Source organism: Oncorhynchus gorbuscha, linkage group LG15, assembly GCF_021184085.1.
Source record: "Oncorhynchus gorbuscha isolate QuinsamMale2020 ecotype Even-year linkage group LG15, OgorEven_v1.0, whole genome shotgun sequence".
Lineage (NCBI taxonomy): Eukaryota > Metazoa > Chordata > Actinopteri > Salmoniformes > Salmonidae > Oncorhynchus > Oncorhynchus gorbuscha.
In genome coordinates, this window is record NC_060187.1 from 12,397,629 (window position 1) to 12,417,058 (window position 19,430).

General features: G+C 40.5%; 1 protein-coding gene across 6 annotated transcripts in view; it reads left to right on the forward strand.

Annotated features, from left to right (window-relative positions):
- Nucleotides 1-19,430, forward strand: part of LOC123996629 (phosphodiesterase 4D interacting protein) — a 106,649-nt gene that overhangs the window by 56,639 nt on the left and 30,580 nt on the right. For 4 of the 6 annotated variants that reach the window (XM_046300153.1, XM_046300149.1, XM_046300148.1 and 1 more), the window contains 4 exons: nt 14,765-15,018; nt 17,021-17,152; nt 18,569-18,612; nt 18,661-18,871. In XM_046300153.1, coding sequence (XP_046156109.1) covers nt 14,765-15,018; nt 17,021-17,152; nt 18,569-18,612; nt 18,661-18,871 — 641 coding nt within the window. The remainder of the gene's footprint in view (nt 1-14,764; nt 15,019-17,020; nt 17,153-18,568; nt 18,613-18,660; nt 18,872-19,430) is intronic. The other 2 variants (XM_046300150.1, XM_046300152.1) reach the window with 2 other exon arrangements.

A 19,430-nucleotide genomic window follows, 5' to 3' on the forward strand; every position in this document is an offset into this window, starting at 1 on the left:
AGGCGGGTGGGAGAGAGGCGGGTGGGAGAGAGAGAGGCGGGTGGGAGAGAGAGAGGCGGGTGGGAGAGAGAGAGGCGGGTGGAAGAGAGAGAGGCGGGTGGAAGAGAGAGAGGCGGGTGGAAGAGAGAGAGAGAGGCGGGTGGAAGAGAGGCGGGTGGAAGTGGAAGAGAGAGAGAGGCGGGTGGAAGAGAGAGAGAGGCGGGTGGAAGAGAGAGAAGCGGGAGGAGAGAGAGAGGCGGGGAGGAGAGAGAGAGGCGGGGAGGAGAGAGAGAAGCGGGGAGGAGAGAGAGAGGCAGGGGGAGAGAGAGCGAGAGAGAGACAGAGAGAGGCAGGGGGAGAGAGAGCCGGGGGAGAGAGTTGGAGAGAGAGACACAGCGAGAGAAAGGAAGAGCGAGAGAGTGAATCAGAGAGCGGGAGCAAGAGAAGAGCAAAGCCTGGTATAGAGGCGGCTCAGGCGGCTCAGCTCAGTCTCAGTATTCTGTAAAACTACAGGAGCGTTACGGAGAATCAGGGCTCTGACATGTACAATGGTGGTTTCTCTGAACACTTGGACTTTTTCAAAGGGGATGCATTGACTACAGTACCTGGAATTCTACTTTGGATCTTAATCTTGTGGTTTTTTTTGTGGATTTTAGAGACATTTTGTGTTCCTTTTTTGACGTGCGCTATCTCTTCAAAAATCCTGTTAGTTTAAATAAAATATAACATTAATTGTTTTTTTGAGAAACAGATTCACATTCCAGGACCTACAGACAGAGTGGTTCACAGAACATTTAGCAAAGGGTCGAATGGGGCCAGGTTTTTGAGCCAGCGCTGCAGTTTGAGTTATAAAACACACAGAAGGCTGACTAGGGTTATCTGACTCTTTATGTTTGACCAGTCAGCCTCTCAGTCACAGAGCTTCTCTCTCCTCTGACTGGAGTGGGTTCCTAGTGCAGCCCCTAGGCCGGGATACACCCGCTCTGATCTCTCCTTCCCTGGGAGAGAAACACCGCTCTTTCCGGTCGATCCGTGTTGTGTTTGGCTGCTGGTGGGAGGAAAGAGTAAAGAAACAGAAGGATCAGAAGCTCCCTCTTCCTTCCCGAGGTCCATCAAAAGTTTTTGGAAGCTTGGATTTGAAAACAGAGGAGTGAAGGAGGGAACTATTTGAGACACAGACAGACAGAGAGAGACACAGGAATAGAGAGAGACAGACAGGAATAGAGAGAGACAGACAGGAATAGAGAGAGACAGACAGGAAGAGAGACACAGACAGGAAGAGAGAAGGTGCTACTACTCTCCTCAGGCAGTGTGAGACTGAGTCACAGCGTGGTGAATAACTCTCCTCCTGCTGCACCAGTCCACCAGCAAACAGTGACACTACCAGTAGTTCTTTACAGCAGAGACAGAGGAAATGCATTCGAAAGACCACTTGGTTAAAGAGAAGGGAAACGCCACCTGAGCTAAATTACTGCACAGCAGATTTGGGATTTCTGGAACCTTGTTGGGCTTGTCTGTATCGGACCAAACTGGCCTGGGTCAGAATCTGCTTAGGAGACCGCGCTAGTCACAGTCACAGCGGCTGCTGTGGATACAGTGAGCACGTCTCTGTCTCTGAGTCTAATCTGGGGATTTACATTGCTTTTCACCTGATTGCTCATGACCAGTCCTCCCTACCTCCATCATGCTTTCTGGCACATTCCCCTTCCCATGACCTACCTACCACTCCGGGGATCACGACCTCATTAAGCGAATGAGCACTGCCTGGTTACCATAGAGACCCAGTTGAGAGGCGTTGCCACGGCGACGACCCCCCACAACGAGGACGAGGACAACAACTGTCTCCCTGGTGTGAAGGAGGAGAAGCAGGAGGAACGGGAGCAGCAGAAAGGCCAGGATGGCTGCTCTCTAGCCCAGGGAGGAGGGCCTTCGGTGGGGAAGGCTGGCCAGGCGAGGCCAATGGCTCCCCTGTGGAAGGCCATGCTGTCTAAAAGCAGCCCTCTGTACAGAGACTCTCTGTTCTCATTTTCTCTGTGGGAAAGCCGGGCCCAGGAGAGAGAACTGGCCCTGTATAGAAAAAACAATGACAGAGAGAGAAAGGCCCTGCACAGGCAGATGGAAAAGTACGACAGAGTAATTTTTCTAGTAACATGAGAGTGATTGTAATCAGAGTGATTGTAATCAGAGTGATTGTAATCAGAGTGATAGTAATCAGAGTGATAGTAATCAGAGTGATAGTAATCAGAGTGATAGTAATCAGAGTGATAGTAATCAGAGTGATAGTAATCAGAGTGATAGTAATCAGAGTGATAGTAATCAGAGTGATACTAATCAGAGTGATAGTAATCAGAGTGATAGTAATCAGAGTGATTGTAATCAGAGTGATAGTAATCAGAGTGATTGTAATCAGAGTGATAGTAATCAGAGTGATAGTAATCAGAGTGATAGTAATCAGAGTGATAGTAATCAGAGTGATAGTAATCAGAGTGATACTAATCAGAGTGATACTAATCAGAGTGATACTAATCAGAGTGATACTAATCAGAGTGATAGTAATCAGAGTGATAGTAATCAGAGTGATAGTAATCAGAGTGATAGTAATCAGAGTGATACTAATCAGAGTGATACTAATCAGAGTGATACTAATCAGAGTGATACTAATCAGAGTGATAGTAATCAGAGTGATAGTAATCAGAGTGATAGTAATCAGAGTGATAGTAATCAGAGTGATAGTAATCAGAGTGATAGTAATCAGAGTGATACTAATCAGAGTGATAGTAATCAGAGTGATTGTAATCAGAGTGATTGTAATCAGAGTGATAGTAATCAGAGTGATTGTAATCAGAGTGATTGTAATCAGAGTGATTGTAATCAGAGTGATTGTAATCAGAGTGATTGTAATCAGAGTGATACTAATCAGAGTGATAGTAATCAGAGTGATAGTAATCAGAGTGATAGTGATAGTAATCAGAGTGATAGTAATCAGAGTGATAGTAATCAGAGTGATTGTAATCAGAGTGATTGTAATCAGAGTGATTGTAATCAGAGTGATTGTAATCAGAGTGATTGTAATCAGAGTGATACTAATCAGAGTGATAGTAATCAGAGTGATAGTAATCAGAGTGATAGTAATCAGAGTGATAGTAATCAGAGTGATAGTAATCAGAGTGATACTAATCAGAGTGATAGTAATCAGAGTGATAGTAATCAGAGTGATAGTAATCAGAGTGATAGTAATCAGAGTGATAGTAATCAGAGTGATACTAATCAGAGTGATAGTAATCAGAGTGATACTAATCAGAGTGATAGTAATCAGAGTGATACTAATCAGAGTGATAGTGATAGTAATCAGAGTGATAGTAATCAGATTGATACTAATCAGAGTGATAGTAATCAGAGTGATAGTAATCAGAGTGATACTAATCAGAGTGATACTAATCAGAGTGATAGTAATCAGAGTGATAGTGATAGTAATCAGAGTGATAGTGATAGTAATCAGAGTGATAGTAATCAGAGTGATAGTGATAGTAATCAGAGTGATAGTAATCAGAGTGATAGTAATCAGAGTGATACTAATCAGAGTGATACTAATCAGAGTGATAGTGATAGTAATCAGAGTGATACTAATCAGAGTGATAGTGATAGTAATCAGAGTGATAGTAATCAGAGTGATAGTGATAGTAATCAGAGTGATAGTAATCAGAGTGATAGTAATCAGAGTGATACTAATCAGAGTGATACTAATCAGAGTGATAGTGATAGTAATCAGAGTGATACTAATCAGAGTGATAGTGATAGTAATCAGAGTGATACTAATCAGAGTGATAGTGATAGTAATCAGAGTGATACTAATCAGAGTGATAGTGATCAGAGTGATAGTAATCAGAGTGATACTAATCAGAGTGATAGTAATCAGAGTGATAGTAATCAGAGTGATAGTAATCAGAGTGATAGTAATCAGAGTGATAGTAATCAGAGTGATACTAATCAGAGTGATAGTAATCAGAGTGATAGTAATCAGAGTGATAGTAATCAGAGTGATAGTAATCAGAGTGATAGTAATCAGAGTGATACTAATCAGAGTGATACTAATCAGAGTGATAGTGATAGTAATCAGAGTGATAGTGATAGTAATCAGAGTGATAGTGATAGTAATCAGAGTGATAGTGATACTAATCAGAGTGATAGTAATCAGAGTGATAGTAATCAGAGTGATAGTAATCAGAGTGATAGTAATCAGAGTGATACTAATCAGAGTGATACTAATCAGAGTGATAGTAATCAGAGTGATACTAATCAGAGTGATAGTGATAGTAATCAGAGTGATAGTGATAGTAATCAGAGTGATAGTAATCAGAGTGATAGTAATCAGAGTGATAGTAATCAGAGTGATAGTAATCAGAGTGATTGTAATCAGAGTGATTGTAATCAGAGTGATTGTAATCAGAGTGATAGTAATCAGAGTGATTGTAATCAGAGTGATTGTAATCAGAGTGATTGTAATCAGAGTGATAGTAATCAGAGTGATTGTAATCAGAGTGATTGTAATCAGAGTGATTGTAATCAGAGTGATAGTAATCAGAGTGATAGTAATCAGAGTGATAGTAATCAGAGTGATTGTAATCAGAGTGATTGTAATCAGAGTGATTGTAATCAGAGTGATTGTAATCAGAGTGATAGTAATCAGAGTGATTGTAATCAGAGTGATTGTAATCAGAGTGATTGTAATCAGAGTGATTGTAATCAGAGTGATTGTAATCAGAGTGATACTAATCAGAGTGATAGTAATCAGAGTGATAGTAATCAGAGTGATAGTGATAGTAATCAGAGTGATAGTAATCAGAGTGATAGTAATCAGAGTGATTGTAATCAGAGTGATTGTAATCAGAGTGATTGTAATCAGAGTGATTGTAATCAGAGTGATTGTAATCAGAGTGATAGTAATCAGAGTGATAGTAATCAGAGTGATAGTAATCAGAGTGATAGTAATCAGAGTGATAGTAATCAGAGTGATAGTAATCAGAGTGATACTAATCAGAGTGATAGTAATCAGAGTGATAGTAATCAGAGTGATAGTAATCAGAGTGATAGTAATCAGAGTGATACTAATCAGAGTGATAGTAATCAGAGTGATACTAATCAGAGTGATAGTAATCAGAGTGATAGTAATCAGAGTGATACTAATCAGAGTGATAGTAATCAGAGTGATACTAATCAGAGTGATAGTGATAGTAATCAGAGTGATAGTAATCAGATTGATACTAATCAGAGTGATAGTAATCAGAGTGATAGTAATCAGAGTGATACTAATCAGAGTGATACTAATCAGAGTGATAGTAATCAGAGTGATAGTGATAGTAATCAGAGTGATAGTGATAGTAATCAGAGTGATAGTAATCAGAGTGATAGTGATAGTAATCAGAGTGATAGTAATCAGAGTGATAGTAATCAGAGTGATACTAATCAGAGTGATACTAATCAGAGTGATAGTGATAGTAATCAGAGTGATACTAATCAGAGTGATAGTGATAGTAATCAGAGTGATAGTAATCAGAGTGATAGTGATAGTAATCAGAGTGATAGTAATCAGAGTGATAGTAATCAGAGTGATACTAATCAGAGTGATACTAATCAGAGTGATAGTGATAGTAATCAGAGTGATACTAATCAGAGTGATAGTGATAGTAATCAGAGTGATACTAATCAGAGTGATAGTGATAGTAATCAGAGTGATAGTAATCAGAGTGATAGTAATCAGAGTGATAGTAATCAGAGTGATACTAATCAGAGTGATAGTAATCAGAGTGATAGTAATCAGAGTGATAGTAATCAGAGTGATAGTAATCAGAGTGATAGTAATCAGAGTGATAGTAATCAGAGTGATACTAATCAGAGTGATAGTAATCAGAGTGATAGTAATCAGAGTGATAGTAATCAGAGTGATAGTAATCAGAGTGATAGTAATCAGAGTGATAGTAATCAGAGTGATACTAATCAGAGTGATAGTGATAGTAATCAGAGTGATAGTGATAGTAATCAGAGTGATAGTGATAGTAATCAGAGTGATAGTGATACTAATCAGAGTGATAGTAATCAGAGTGATAGTAATCAGAGTGATAGTAATCAGAGTGATAGTAATCAGAGTGATAGTAATCAGAGTGATACTAATCAGAGTGATACTAATCAGAGTGATACTAATCAGAGTGATAGTGATAGTAATCAGAGTGATAGTGATAGTAATCAGAGTGATAGTAATCAGAGTGATAGTAATCAGAGTGATAGTAATCAGAGTGATAGTAATCAGAGTGATAGTGATAGTAATCAGAGTGATACTAATCAGAGTGATAGTGATAGTAATCAGAGTGATACTAATCAGAGTGATAGTGATAGTAATCAGAGTGATAGTAATCAGAGTGATACTAATCAGAGTGATACTAATCAGAGTGATAGTGATAGTAATCAGAGTGATACTAATCAGAGTGATAGTGATAGTAATCAGAGTGATACTAATCAGAGTGATAGTGATAGTAATCAGAGTGATAGTAATCAGAGTGATAGTAATCAGAGTGATACTAATCAGAGTGATAGTGATAGTAATCAGAGTGATAGTAATCAGAGTGATAGTAATCAGAGTGATACTAATCAGAGTGATAGTAATCAGAGTGATACTAATCAGAGTGATAGTGATAGTAATCAGAGTGATAGTGATAGTAATCAGAGTGATAGTAATCAGAGTGATAGTAATCAGAGTGATAGTAATCAGAGTGATAGTAATCAGAGTGATAGTAATCAGAGTGATACTAATCAGAGTGATAGTAATCAGAGTGATACTAATCAGAGTGATACTAATCAGAGTGATAGTGATAGTAATCAGAGTGATAGTGATAGTAATCAGAGTGATAGTAATCAGAGTGATAGTAATCAGAGTGATAGTAATCAGAGTGATACTAATCAGAGTGATAGTAATCAGAGTGATAGTAATAGTAATCAGAGTGATAGTGATAGTAATCAGAGTGATAGTGATAGTAATCAGAGTGATAGTAATCAGAGTGATACTAATCAGAGTGATACTAATCAGAGTGATACTAATCAGAGTGATAGTGATAGTAATCAGAGTGATAGTGATAGTAATCAGAGTGATAGTAATCAGAGTGATACTAATCAGAGTGATACTAATCAGAGTGATAGTAATCAGAGTGATAGTAATCAGAGTGATAGTAATCAGAGTGATACTAATCAGAGTGATACTAATCAGAGTGATAGTAATCAGAGTGATAGTAATCAGAGTGATACTAATCAGAGTGATAGTAATCAGAGTGATAGTAATCAGAGTGATAGTAATCAGAGTGATAGTAATCAGAGTGATACTAATCAGAGTGATACTAATCAGAGTGATACTAATCAGAGTGATAGTAATCAGATAGTAATCAGAGTGATAGTAATCAGAGTGATAAATCAGAGTGATAGTAATCAGAGTGATAGTAATCAGAGTGATAGTAATCAGAGTGAATAGTAATCAGAGTGATACTAATCAGAGTGATAGTAATCAGAGTGATAGTAATCAGAGTGATAGTAATCAGAGTGATAGTAATCAGAGTGATAGTAATCAGAGTGATAGTAATCAGAGTGATACTAATCAGAGTGATAGTAATCAGAGTGATAGTAATCAGAGTGATAGTAATCAGAGTGATACAATCAGAGTGATAGTAATCAGAGTGATACTAATCAGAGTGATAGTAATCAGAGTGATACTAATCAGAGTGATACTAATCAGAGTGATAGTAATCAGAGTGATACTAATCAGAGTGATAGTAATCAGAGTGATACTAATCAGAGTGATACTAATCAGAGTGATACTAATCAGAGTGATAGTAATCAGAGTGATACTAATCAGAGTGATACTAATCAGAGTGATAGTGATAGTAATCAGAGTGATAGTGATAGTAATCAGAGTGATAGTAATCAGAGTGATAGTAATCAGAGTGAATCAGAGTGATAGTAATCAGAGTGATAATCAGAGTGATACTAATCAGAGTGATAGTAATCAGAGTGATAGTGATAGTAATCAGAGTGATAGTGATAGTAATCAGAGTGATAGTGATAGTAATCAGAGTGATAGTAATCAGAGTGATACTAATCAGAGTGATACTAATCAGAGTGATACTAATCAGAATGATAGTGATAGTAATCAGAGTGATAGTAAGTAATCAGAGTGATAGTAATCAGAGTGATACTAATCAGAGTGATACTAATCAGAGTGATAGTAATCAGAGTGATAGTAATCAGAGTGATAGTAATCAGAGTGATACTAATCAGAGATACTAATCAGAGTGATAGTAATCAGAGTGATAGTAATCAGAGTGATAGTAATCAGAGTGATACTAATCAGAGTGATAGTAATCAGAGTGATAGTAATCAGAGTGATAGTAATCAGAGTGATAGTAATCAGAGTGATAAATCAGAGTGATACTAATCAGAGTGATACTAATCAGAGTGATAGTAATCAGAGTGATAGTAATCAGAGTGATAGTAATCAGAGTGATAGTAATCAGAGTGATACTAATCAGAGTGATAGTAATCAGAGTGATAGTAATCAGAGTGATAGTAATCAGAGTGATAGTGATAGTAATCAGAGTGATACTAATCAGAGTGATAGTAATCAGAGTGATAGTAATCAGAGTGATACTAATCAGAGTGATAGTAATCAGAGTGATAGTAATCAGAGTGATAGTAATCAGAGTGATACTAATCAGAGTGATAGTAATCAGAGTGATAGTAATCAGAGTGATAGTAATCAGAGTGATACTAATCAGAGTGATAGTAATCAGAGTGATAGTAATCAGAGTGATAGTAATCAGAGTGATAGTAATCAGAGTGATACTAATCAGAGTGATAGTAATCAGAGTGATAGTAATCAGAGTGATAGTAATCAGAGTGATACTAATCAGAGTGATAGTAATCAGAGTGATAGTGATAGTAATCAGAGTGATAGTGATAGTAATCAGAGTGATAGTGATAGTAATCAGAGTGATAGTAATCAGAGTGATACTAATCAGAGTGATACTAATCAGAGTGATACTAATCAGAGTGATACTAATCAGAGTGATAGTGATAGTAATCAGAGTGATAGTGATAGTAATCAGAGTGATAGTAATCAGAGTGATACTAATCAGAGTGATACTAATCAGAGTGATAGTAATCAGAGTGATAGTAATCAGAGTGATACTAATCAGAGTGATACTAATCAGAGTGATACTAATCAGAGTGATAGTAATCAGAGTGATAGTAATCAGAGTGATAGTAATCAGAGTGATACTAATCAGAGTGATAGTAATCAGAGTGATAGTAATCAGAGTGATAGTAATCAGAGTGATAGTAATCAGAGTGATACTAATCAGAGTGATACTAATCAGAGTGATACTAATCAGAGTGATAGTAATCAGAGTGATAGTAATCAGAGTGATACTAATCAGAGTGATAGTAATCAGAGTGATAGTAATCAGAGTGATAGTAATCAGAGTGATAGTGATAGTAATCAGAGTGATACTAATCAGAGTGATAGTAATCAGAGTGATAGTAATCAGAGTGATAGTAATCAGAGTGATACTAATCAGAGTGATAGTAATCAGAGTGATAGTAATCAGAGTGATACTAATCAGAGTGATACTAATCAGAGTGATAGTAATCAGAGTGATAGTAATCAGAGTGATACTAATCAGAGTGATAGTAATCAGAGTGATAGTAATCAGAGTGATACTAATCAGAGTGATACTAATCAGAGTGATACTAATCAGAGTGATAGTAATCAGAGTGATACTAATCAGAGTGATAGTAATCAGAGTGATACTAATCAGAGTGATACTAATCAGAGTGATACTAATCAGAGTGATAGTAATCAGAGTGATAGTAATCAGAGTGATACTAATCAGAGTGATACTAATCAGAGTGATAGTGATAGTAATCAGAGTGATAGTGATAGTAATCAGAGTGATAGTAATCAGAGTGATAGTAATCAGAGTGATAGTAATCAGAGTGATAGTAATCAGAGTGATACTAATCAGAGTGATAGTAATCAGAGTGATAGTGATAGTAATCAGAGTGATAGTGATAGTAATCAGAGTGATAGTGATAGTAATCAGAGTGATAGTAATCAGAGTGATAGTAATCAGAGTGATACTAATCAGAGTGATACTAATCAGAGTGATACTAATCAGAGTGATAGTGATAGTAATCAGAGTGATAGTGATAGTAATCAGAGTGATAGTAATCAGAGTGATACTAATCAGAGTGATACTAATCAGAGTGATACTAATCAGAGTGAATCAGTAATAATCAGAGTGATAGTAATCAGAGTGATACTAATCAGAGTGATACTAATCAGAGTGATAGTAATCAGAGTGATAGTAATCAGAGTGATAGTAATCAGAGTGATACTAATCAGAGTGATAGTAATCAGAGTGATAGTAATCAGAGTGATAGTAATCAGAGTGATAGTAATCAGAGTGATACTAATCAGAGTGATACTAATCAGAGTGATACTAATCAGAGTGATAGTAATCAGAGTGATAGTAATCAGAGTGATAGTAATCAGAGTGATAGTAATCAGAGTGATAGTAATCAGAGTGATAGTAATCAGAGTGATAGTAATCAGAGTGATAGTAATCAGAGTGATAGTGATAGTAATCAGAGTGATACTAATCAGAGTGATAGTAATCAGAGTGATAGTAATCAGAGTGATACTAATCAGAGTGATAGTAATCAGAGTGATAGTAATCAGAGTGATAGTAATCAGAGTGATACTAATCAGAGTGATAGTAATCAGAGTGATAGTAATCAGAGTGATAGTAATCAGAGTGATACTAATCAGAGTGATAGTAATCAGAGTGATAGTAATCAGAGTGATAGTAATCAGAGTGATAGTAATCAGAGTGATACTAATCAGAGTGATAGTAATCAGAGTGATAGTAATCAGAGTGATAGTAATCAGAGTGATACTAATCAGAGTGATAGTAATCAGAGTGATAGTAATCAGAGTGATAGTAATCAGAGTGATAGTAATCAGAGTGATAGTGATAGTAATCAGAGTGATAGTAATCAGAGTGATACTAATCAGAGTGATAGTAATCAGAGTGATAGTAATCAGAGTGATAGTAATCAGAGTGATAGTAATCAGAGTGATAGTAATCAGAGTGATAGTAATCTCTAACTGTGTCTTACTATACAGTAAGTCCTTCAGAAGAGGTGTGTGTGTGTGTGTGTGTGTGTGTGTGTGTGTGTGTGTGTGTGTGTGTGTGTGTGTGTGTGTGTGTGTGTGTGTGTGTGTGTGTGTGTGTGTGTGTGTGTGTGTGTGTGTGTGTGTGTGTGTGTGTGTGTGTGTGTGTGTGTGCGTGGAGGGATCAGGTTTAGATTGGTGAGTCGACCGTCACCCAGAGTGCTGCTATCAATGAATGAATTCAGCTGAGGGGGAACAGGATGTGTGCGTGTTTATCACATTCTGCTTGTTACGATTACATGTATGCATCCAAACTTACCGTATATGATCTTGAGTGAGGTGCCAGTGGACACCTACTGTCTGTGTGGATCCCCTTTTGTGTGTCTGTGTTGATCCTTGTCTGTATGTCTGTGTTGATCCCTGTCTGTCTGTGTGTCTGTGTTGATCCCTGTCTGTCTGTGTGTCTGTGTTGATCCCTGTCTGTCTGTGTGTCTGTGTTGATCCCTGTCTGTCTGTGTTGATCCCTGTCTGTCTCTGTGTCTGTGTTGATCCCTGTCTGTCTCTGTGTTGATCCCTGTCTGTCTGTGTCTCTATTAGAGGTCGACCGAATATGATTTTTCAACGCTGATACCGATTATTGGAGGACCAAAAAAGCCGATACCGACTAATCAGCCAATTTTATTTATTTATTTGTAATAATGACAATTACAACAATACTGAATGAACACTTATTTTTAACTTAATATAATACATCAATAAAATAAATTTAGCCTCCAATAAATAATGAAACATGTTCAATTTGGTTTAAATAATGCAAAAACAAAGTGTTGGAGAAGAAAGTAAAAGTGCAATATGTGCTATGTAATAAAGCTAACGTTTAAGTTCTTTGCTCAGAACATGAGAAAGCTGGTGATTCCTTTTAACATGAGTCTTCAATATTCCCAGGTAAGAAGTTTTAGGTTGTAGTTATTATAGGAATTATAGGACTATTTCCCTCTATACCATTTGTTTTTCATTAACCTCTGACTATTGGATGTTCTTATAGGCACTTTAGTATTGCCAGTGTAACAGTATAGCTTCCGTCCCTCTCCTCGCTCCTACCTGGGCTCGAATCAGGAACAGAACGACAACAGCCGCCACATCGAAGCAGCGTTACCCATGCAGAGCAAGGAGAACAACTACTAGAAGGCTCAGTTTGAAACGCTATTAGCGCTCGCTAACTAGCTAGCCATTTCACTTCGGTCACACCAGCCTAATCTCGGGAGTTGATAGGTTTGAAGTCATAAACAGTGCAATGCTTGACGCACAACGAAGAGCTGCTGGCAAAATGCACGAAAGTGCTGTTTGAATGAATGTTTACGCTCCTTCTTCTGCCTACCACCGCTCAGTCAGATACTTAGATACTTGTATGCTCAGTCACATTAGTTAACTAGTGATTAATATTGATGTTTTTTTACAAGATAAGTTTAATGCTAGCTAGCAACTTACCTTGGCTTACTGCATTCGCGTAACAGGCGAGTGCAACGAGAGAGAGGCAGGTCGTTATTGCGTTGGACTAGTTAACTGTAAGGTTGCAAGATTGGATCCCCCGAACTGACAAGGTGAAAATCTGTCGTTGTGCCCCTGAACGAGGCAGTTAACCCACCATTCCTAGGCCGTCATTGAAAATAAGAATGTGTTCTTAACTGACTTGCCTTAAATAAAGGTATAAAAATAATAAAAATAATAATTAAAAAATTGGCAAATCCGCGCCCAAAAGTACAGATTTCCGATTGTTATGAAAACTTGAAATCGGTCCTAATCGGTCGACCTCTAGTCTCAATGTTGATCCCTGCCTGTCTGTGTCTCTGTGTTTATCCCTGCCTGTCTGTGTCTCTGTGTCTGTGTTTATCCCTGCCTGTCTCTGTGTCTGTGTTTATCCCTGCCTGTCTGTGTCTCTGTGTTTATCCCTGCCTGTCTGTGTCTCTGTGTTTATCCCTGCCTGTCTGTGTCTCTGTGTTTATCCCTGCCTGTCTGTGTCTCTGTGTTGATCCCTGCCTGTCTGTGTTGATCCCTGCCTGTCTGTGTCTCTGTGTTGATCCCTGCCTGTCTGTGTCTCTGTGTTGATCCTCCCTGTGTCTGTGTCTGTGTTGATCCCTGCCTGTCTGTGTCTCTGTGTTGATCCCTGCCTGTCTGTGTCTCTGTGTTGATCTCTGCCTGTCTGTGTCTCTGTGTTTATCTCTGCCTGTCTGTGTCTCTGTGTTGATCTCTGCCTGTCTGTGTCTCTGTGTTGATCTCTGCCTGTCTGTGTCTCTGTGTCTGTGCTGATCTTTGCCTGTCTGTGTCTCTGTGTCTGTGTCTCTGTGTCTGTGCTGATCCCTGTCTGTGTCTCCGTGTCTGTGTCTCTGTGTTGATCCCTGCCTCTCTGTGTCTCTGTGCTTATCTCTGCCTGTCTGTGTCTCCGTGTCTGTGTCTCTGTGTCTGTGCTGATCCCTGTCTGTGTCTCTGTGTTGATCCCTGCCTGTCTGTGTCTCTGTGTCTCTGTGTCTGTGCTGATCCCTGTCTGTGTCTCTGTGTTGATCTCTGCCTGTCTGTGTCTCTGTGTCTGTGTCAATCCCTGCCTGTCTATTTCTCTGTGTCTTTGTCAATCCCTGCCTGTCTATGTCTCTGTGTCTTTGTCTTTGTCAATCCCTGCCTGTCTATGTCTGTGTCAATCCCTGGTTAATGAAATACAAATGGTATAGAGGGAAATAGTCCTATAATTCCTATAATACCTACAACCTAAAACTTCTTACCTGGGCATATTGAAGACTCATGTTAAAAGGAACCATCAGCTTTCATATGTTCTCATGTTCTGAGCAAGGAACTGAAACGTTAGCTTTCTTACATGGCACATATTGCACTTTTACTTTCTTCTCCAGCACTTTGTTTTTTAAACAAATTATTTAAACTCTGTGTTGATCCCTGAACTGTGTCTGTTTTATCCCTGCACTGTTATTTATCTGTGTGTCTCTTTGTCTGTGTCCCTGCCTGTCTATGTCTGTCTCTGTGTCTGTGTTAATCCCTGCCTGTCTATGTTTCTGTGTCTGTGTCAATCCCTGCACTGTGTCTATGTCTGTGTCTGTGTCAATCCCTGCACTGTGTCTGTGTCTCTGTGTCTGTGTCAATCCCTGCACTGTGTCTGTGTCTCTGTGTCTGTGTCAATCCCTGCACTGTGTCTGTGTCTCTGTGTCTGTGTCAATCCCTGCACTGTGTCTGTGTCTCTGTGTCTGTGTCAATCCCTGCACTGTGTCTGTGTCTCTGTGTCTGTGGCCAGTAAGCAGCTTCAAGACGGATCAGATCAGATCACCAAGCCTCTTTCTCTGTCTGTAGAGAACAGGACAGCTAATAGCTTAATCATTCTTTGTTTTCTACATCTGTTGGCACTCTCTGGTGGTGTCACACTGCAGACACTGCCCACTGTACATCTAGACATCTCTGCTATTGAAAAGCCTGTTTTGTCCCGATTATCCTTCTGTCACTAGAGAGCAGGTGTATTGTTATTATGTGGGAAAGGACAAGATCACTGAGGGTCTCCTGTTTGTTTGTGTACAGGCTGAGTAAGGAGCTCCAACAGAAGGATGACGTGATTGATTCTCTCCGCGCCAAACTCACCCAGCATCAAACTCGTTCTGACACACCATGCAGTAGCCACGCCCTCTCTGACACCACCGACCAATCAGACCACATCTCCTTTGTGTCCGATGAGCAGGGTTCCACCAATGAGGATCTGGAGCCGTGCTCAGACATTGACGCGGCCAGTGAGTATGGCCAGGAGGACAGACATGCCTCCACTACAGCCAGTACAGGTACATGTGACCCACCACCTGGATTTGGTCCTATGTATATAGCAAGATCTGAAATTGTGTTTTTCATATTGATAAAAAGAGACTCAGAGCTAGAAAATGGTATATCATACACTGTAGTTGAGGAACAATGGGAAAGGACATCTGCTTTGAATGTTGATAAACTTCTAACCCCACTTTTGACAAAATGACCCTTGAATGTTTTGGTACCTACTGGAGAGCTATTCTTTGTCTCCACCCATTCAGGGTTGTTCACACCCTCTTAAGGCTTAGCCCCACCCATTCAGGGTCGTTCACACCCTCTTAAGCCTTAGCCCCACCCATATCTTTAAGGAAAAACAGACAGATTCCAGATGAACATTAGATGATGCTTACCCAGACACTATGCTATGACCACCTCCCAGCCACATCTAGCGAAGTGGACACTATGCTATGACCACCTCCCAGCTACATCTAGCTAAGTGGACACTATGCTATGACCACCTCCCAGCCACATCTAGCGAAGTGGACACTATGCTATGACCACCTCCCAGCTACATCTAGCTAAGTGGACACTATGCTATGACCACCTCCCAGCTACATCTAGCTAAGTGGACACTATGCTATGACCACCTCCCAGCCACATCTAGCTAAGTGGACACTATGCTATGACCACCTCCCAGCTACATCTAGCTAAGTGGACACTATGCTATGACCACCTAATAATAATAATAATAATAATATATGCCATTTAGCAGACGCTTTTATCCAAAGCGACTTACAGTCATGTGTGCATACATTCTACGTATGGGTGGTCCCGGGGATCGAACCCACTACCCTGGCGTTACAAGCGCCATGCTCTACCAACTGAGCTACAGAAGCTCCCAGCTACATCTAGCTAAGTGGACACTATGCTATGACCACCTCCCAGCCACATCTAGCTAAGTGGACACTATGCTATGACCACCCCCCAGCCACATCTAGCTAAGTGGACACTATGCTATGACCACCCCCCAGCCACATCTAGCTAAGTGGACACTATGCTATGACCACCCCCCAGCTAACATTAGGCTATAACTAGCAATCCTAATGGATTTCTGGTTCTAATAATATTACAATACAGATCATACAAGTAATGTTAGCTAGCGATGCAGCAAGCTAACATTCGCTAGCTAGCTAGCAGGGTAGCCTAGTGGTTAGAGCATTGGACTAGTAACTGGAAGGTTGCAAGTTCAAATCCCCGAGCTGACAAATTTGTTGTTTTGCCCCTGAACAGGCAGGTAACCCACTGTTCCTCGGCCGTCATTGAATATAAGAATTTGTTCTTAACTGACTTGCCTAGTTAAATAAAGGTGAAATAAATAAAAACATTATGCTTTAACTTGCAATGAAAACTAATTTCTGACAAAATTAGAAACTTATATAAACTTGTTTTTCAACCACTCCACAAACTATAGTTTTGGCAAGTCTGTTAGGACATCTACTTTGTGCACGACACAAGTAATTTTTCCAACAATTGTTTACAGACAGATTATTTCACTTATAATTCACTGTATCAGAATTCCAGAGAGTCAGAAGTTTACATACACTAAGTTAACTGTACATTTAAACTGCTTGGAAAATTCCAGAAAATTATGTCATAGCTTTAGAAGCTTCTGATAGGCTAATTGACATCATTTGAGTCAATTGGAGGTGTACCTGTGGATGTATTTCAAGGCCGACTTTCAAACTCAGTGCCCCTTTGCTTGACATCATGAGAAAATGAAAAGAAATCAGCCAAGTCCTCAGAAAAACAATTGTAGACCTCCACATGTCTGGTTCATCCTTGGGAGCAATTTCCAAATGCCTGAATGTACCACATCCATCTGTATACATGGCAGACCAATCCAAACTGTTCTCCTGGCATGTGGAGCCCTCCACACACACTCAGATACACAGATGACTGCACATCCATATTTGTAAAGTGTGATTAACAGTTCACACCTCATCTGTAATTTTTTCATTCCTCATCTCTCTTTTATTTCAGATTCTCACTGTAACAGTGTCCCCATGTCACGCCACCCCTCCATCCCTCCTTCCACCAGTTCATCTCATGGACACCAGTCCTCCATCAGCTGTCCCAGCCTGCAGCGATCAGCGGACACACAGACACAGACAGGTAGGCAGACAGACAGGGAGAGGGAGGAGGAGTGGAAGTGCCTGCCTTATTCAACACATCGTTGCTAAAGTCAGTTTCACTGTATCCACATACAGTACTTGTCATATCATGTCCAGACATTGAACTGTTTTCTTCCCTCATACCATCATTCCCTCTTCTCACACCTCTTTCTGTACCCCTGTCCTCTCTTCTTCTCTGTCCTCTCTTCTTCTCTGCCCTCTCTTCTTCTCTCTGTCCTCTCATCTTCTCTGTCCTCTCTTCTTCTCTCTGTCCTCTCTTCTTATCTCTGTCCTCTCTGCTTCTCTCTGTTCTCTCTTCTTATCTCTGTCCTCTCTGCTTATCTCTGTCCTCTCTGCTTATCTCTGTCCTCTCTGCTTCTCTCTGTCCTCTCTTCTTCTCTCTGTCCTCTCTTCTTCTCTCTGTCCTATCTTCTTATCTCTGTCCTCTCTGCTTCTCTCTGTTCTCTCTTCTTATCTCTGTCCTCTCTGCTTATCTCTGTCCTCTCTTCTTCTCTCTGTCCTCTCTTCTTCTCTCTGTCCTCTCTTCTTCTCTCTGTCCTCTCTTCTTATCTCTGTCCTCTCTGCTTCTCTCTGTCCTCTGCTTCTCTCTGTCCCCTCTTCTTCTCTCTGTTCTCTCTTCTTATCTCTGTCCTCTCTTCTTATCTCTGTCCTCTCTTCTTATCTCTGTCCTCTCTTCTTCTCTCTGTCCTCTCTTCTTATCTCTGTCCTCTCTTCTTATCTCTGTCCTCTCTTCTTCTCTCTGTCCTCTCTTCTTCTCTCTGTCCTCTCTTCTTATCTCTGTCCTCTCTTCTTATATCTGTCCTCTCTTCTTCTCTCTGTCCTCTCTTCTTCTCTCTGTCCTCTCTTCTTCTCTCTGTCCTCTCTTCTTCTCTCTGTCCTCTCTTCTTATCTCTGTCCTCTCTTCTTATCTCTGTCCTCTCTTCTTCTCTCTGTCCTCTCTTCTTATCTCTGTCCTCTCTTCTTCTCTCTGTCCTCTCTTCTTATCTCTGTCCTCTTCTTATCTCTGTCCTCTCTTCTTATCTCTGTCCTCTCTTCTTATCTCTGTCCTCTCTTCTTCTCTCTGTCCCCTCTTCTTCTCTCTGTCCCCTCTTCTTCTCTCTGTCCCCTCTTCTTCTCTCTGTCCTCTCTTCTGATCTCTGTCCTCTCTTCTTATCTCTGTCCTCTCTTCTTCTCTCTGTCCTCTCTGCTTCTCTCTGTCCTCTCTGCTTCTCTCTGTCCTCTCTGCTTCTCTCTGTCCTCTCTGTCCTCTCTCTGTCCTCTCTGTCCTCTCTTCTTCTCTCTGTCCTCTCTTCTTCTCTCTGTCCTCTCTTCTCTCTGTCCTCTCTGTCCTCTCTGCTTCTCTCTGTCCTCTATGCTTCTCTCTGTCTTCATATGTATTTCTCCTCTGTACCTCCAGGCCTCTACAGTGGACCAGTGTCCAGTTCTCTCCCCACCCCTCCTCAGCCCCAGTCCCAGTCCCAGTCCCAGTCCCAGTCCCAGTCCCAGTCCCAGTCCCAGTCCCAGTCCCAGTCCCAGTCCCAGTCCCAGTCCCAGCCCCGCTACCACTCTGACCTCTCTTCTCAGAGAGCCCCCCTGTCCTTCAACCCCCAGACTGCAACCCTGCGACCCCGTTACCATGGAAGCAGGCCCGGGGCCTTCTCCCTGGCAGAGGTTCACCAGGAGCTGCAGATGTTACAGAGACAGCTGGGAGAAACTGAGCGTGCGTGACTCTGCACCTGTGTGTTTGTAGCATGGAGTGGCTAACTTTGTCTCTCTTTAAACACATCATGTAATTAGATGAGGTTATACACTCTAAAATGGACCATGTTTTAGTAATAGTGTAATTTGGCATGGGGATACTAGAAGTAGTAATGGCAAGATGAACACAGGATTTAAGGTCCAGATACATGGACCGACTCACATACGTTTGCATTGATTACCTGTGAGTACACTAAGTGAGTTTCATATTCAAAGCTTTGTCTCCTGGCAGTAATGTCCTCTTTAAGACAAGCATGCCATCCCACCGGCCATCAGGGTCTTGCTCTGATCTCTGTCTCCTGGCAGTAATGTCCTCTTTAAGACAAGCATGCCATCCCACCGGCCATCAGGGTCTTCCTCTGATCTCTGTCTCCTGGCAGTAATGTCCTCTTTAAGACTAGCATGCTATCCCACCGGCCATCAGGGTCTTGCTCTGATCTCTGTCTCCTGGCAGTAATGTCCTCTTTAAGACTAGCATGCTATCCCACCGGCCATCAGGGTCTTCCTCTGATCTCTGTCTC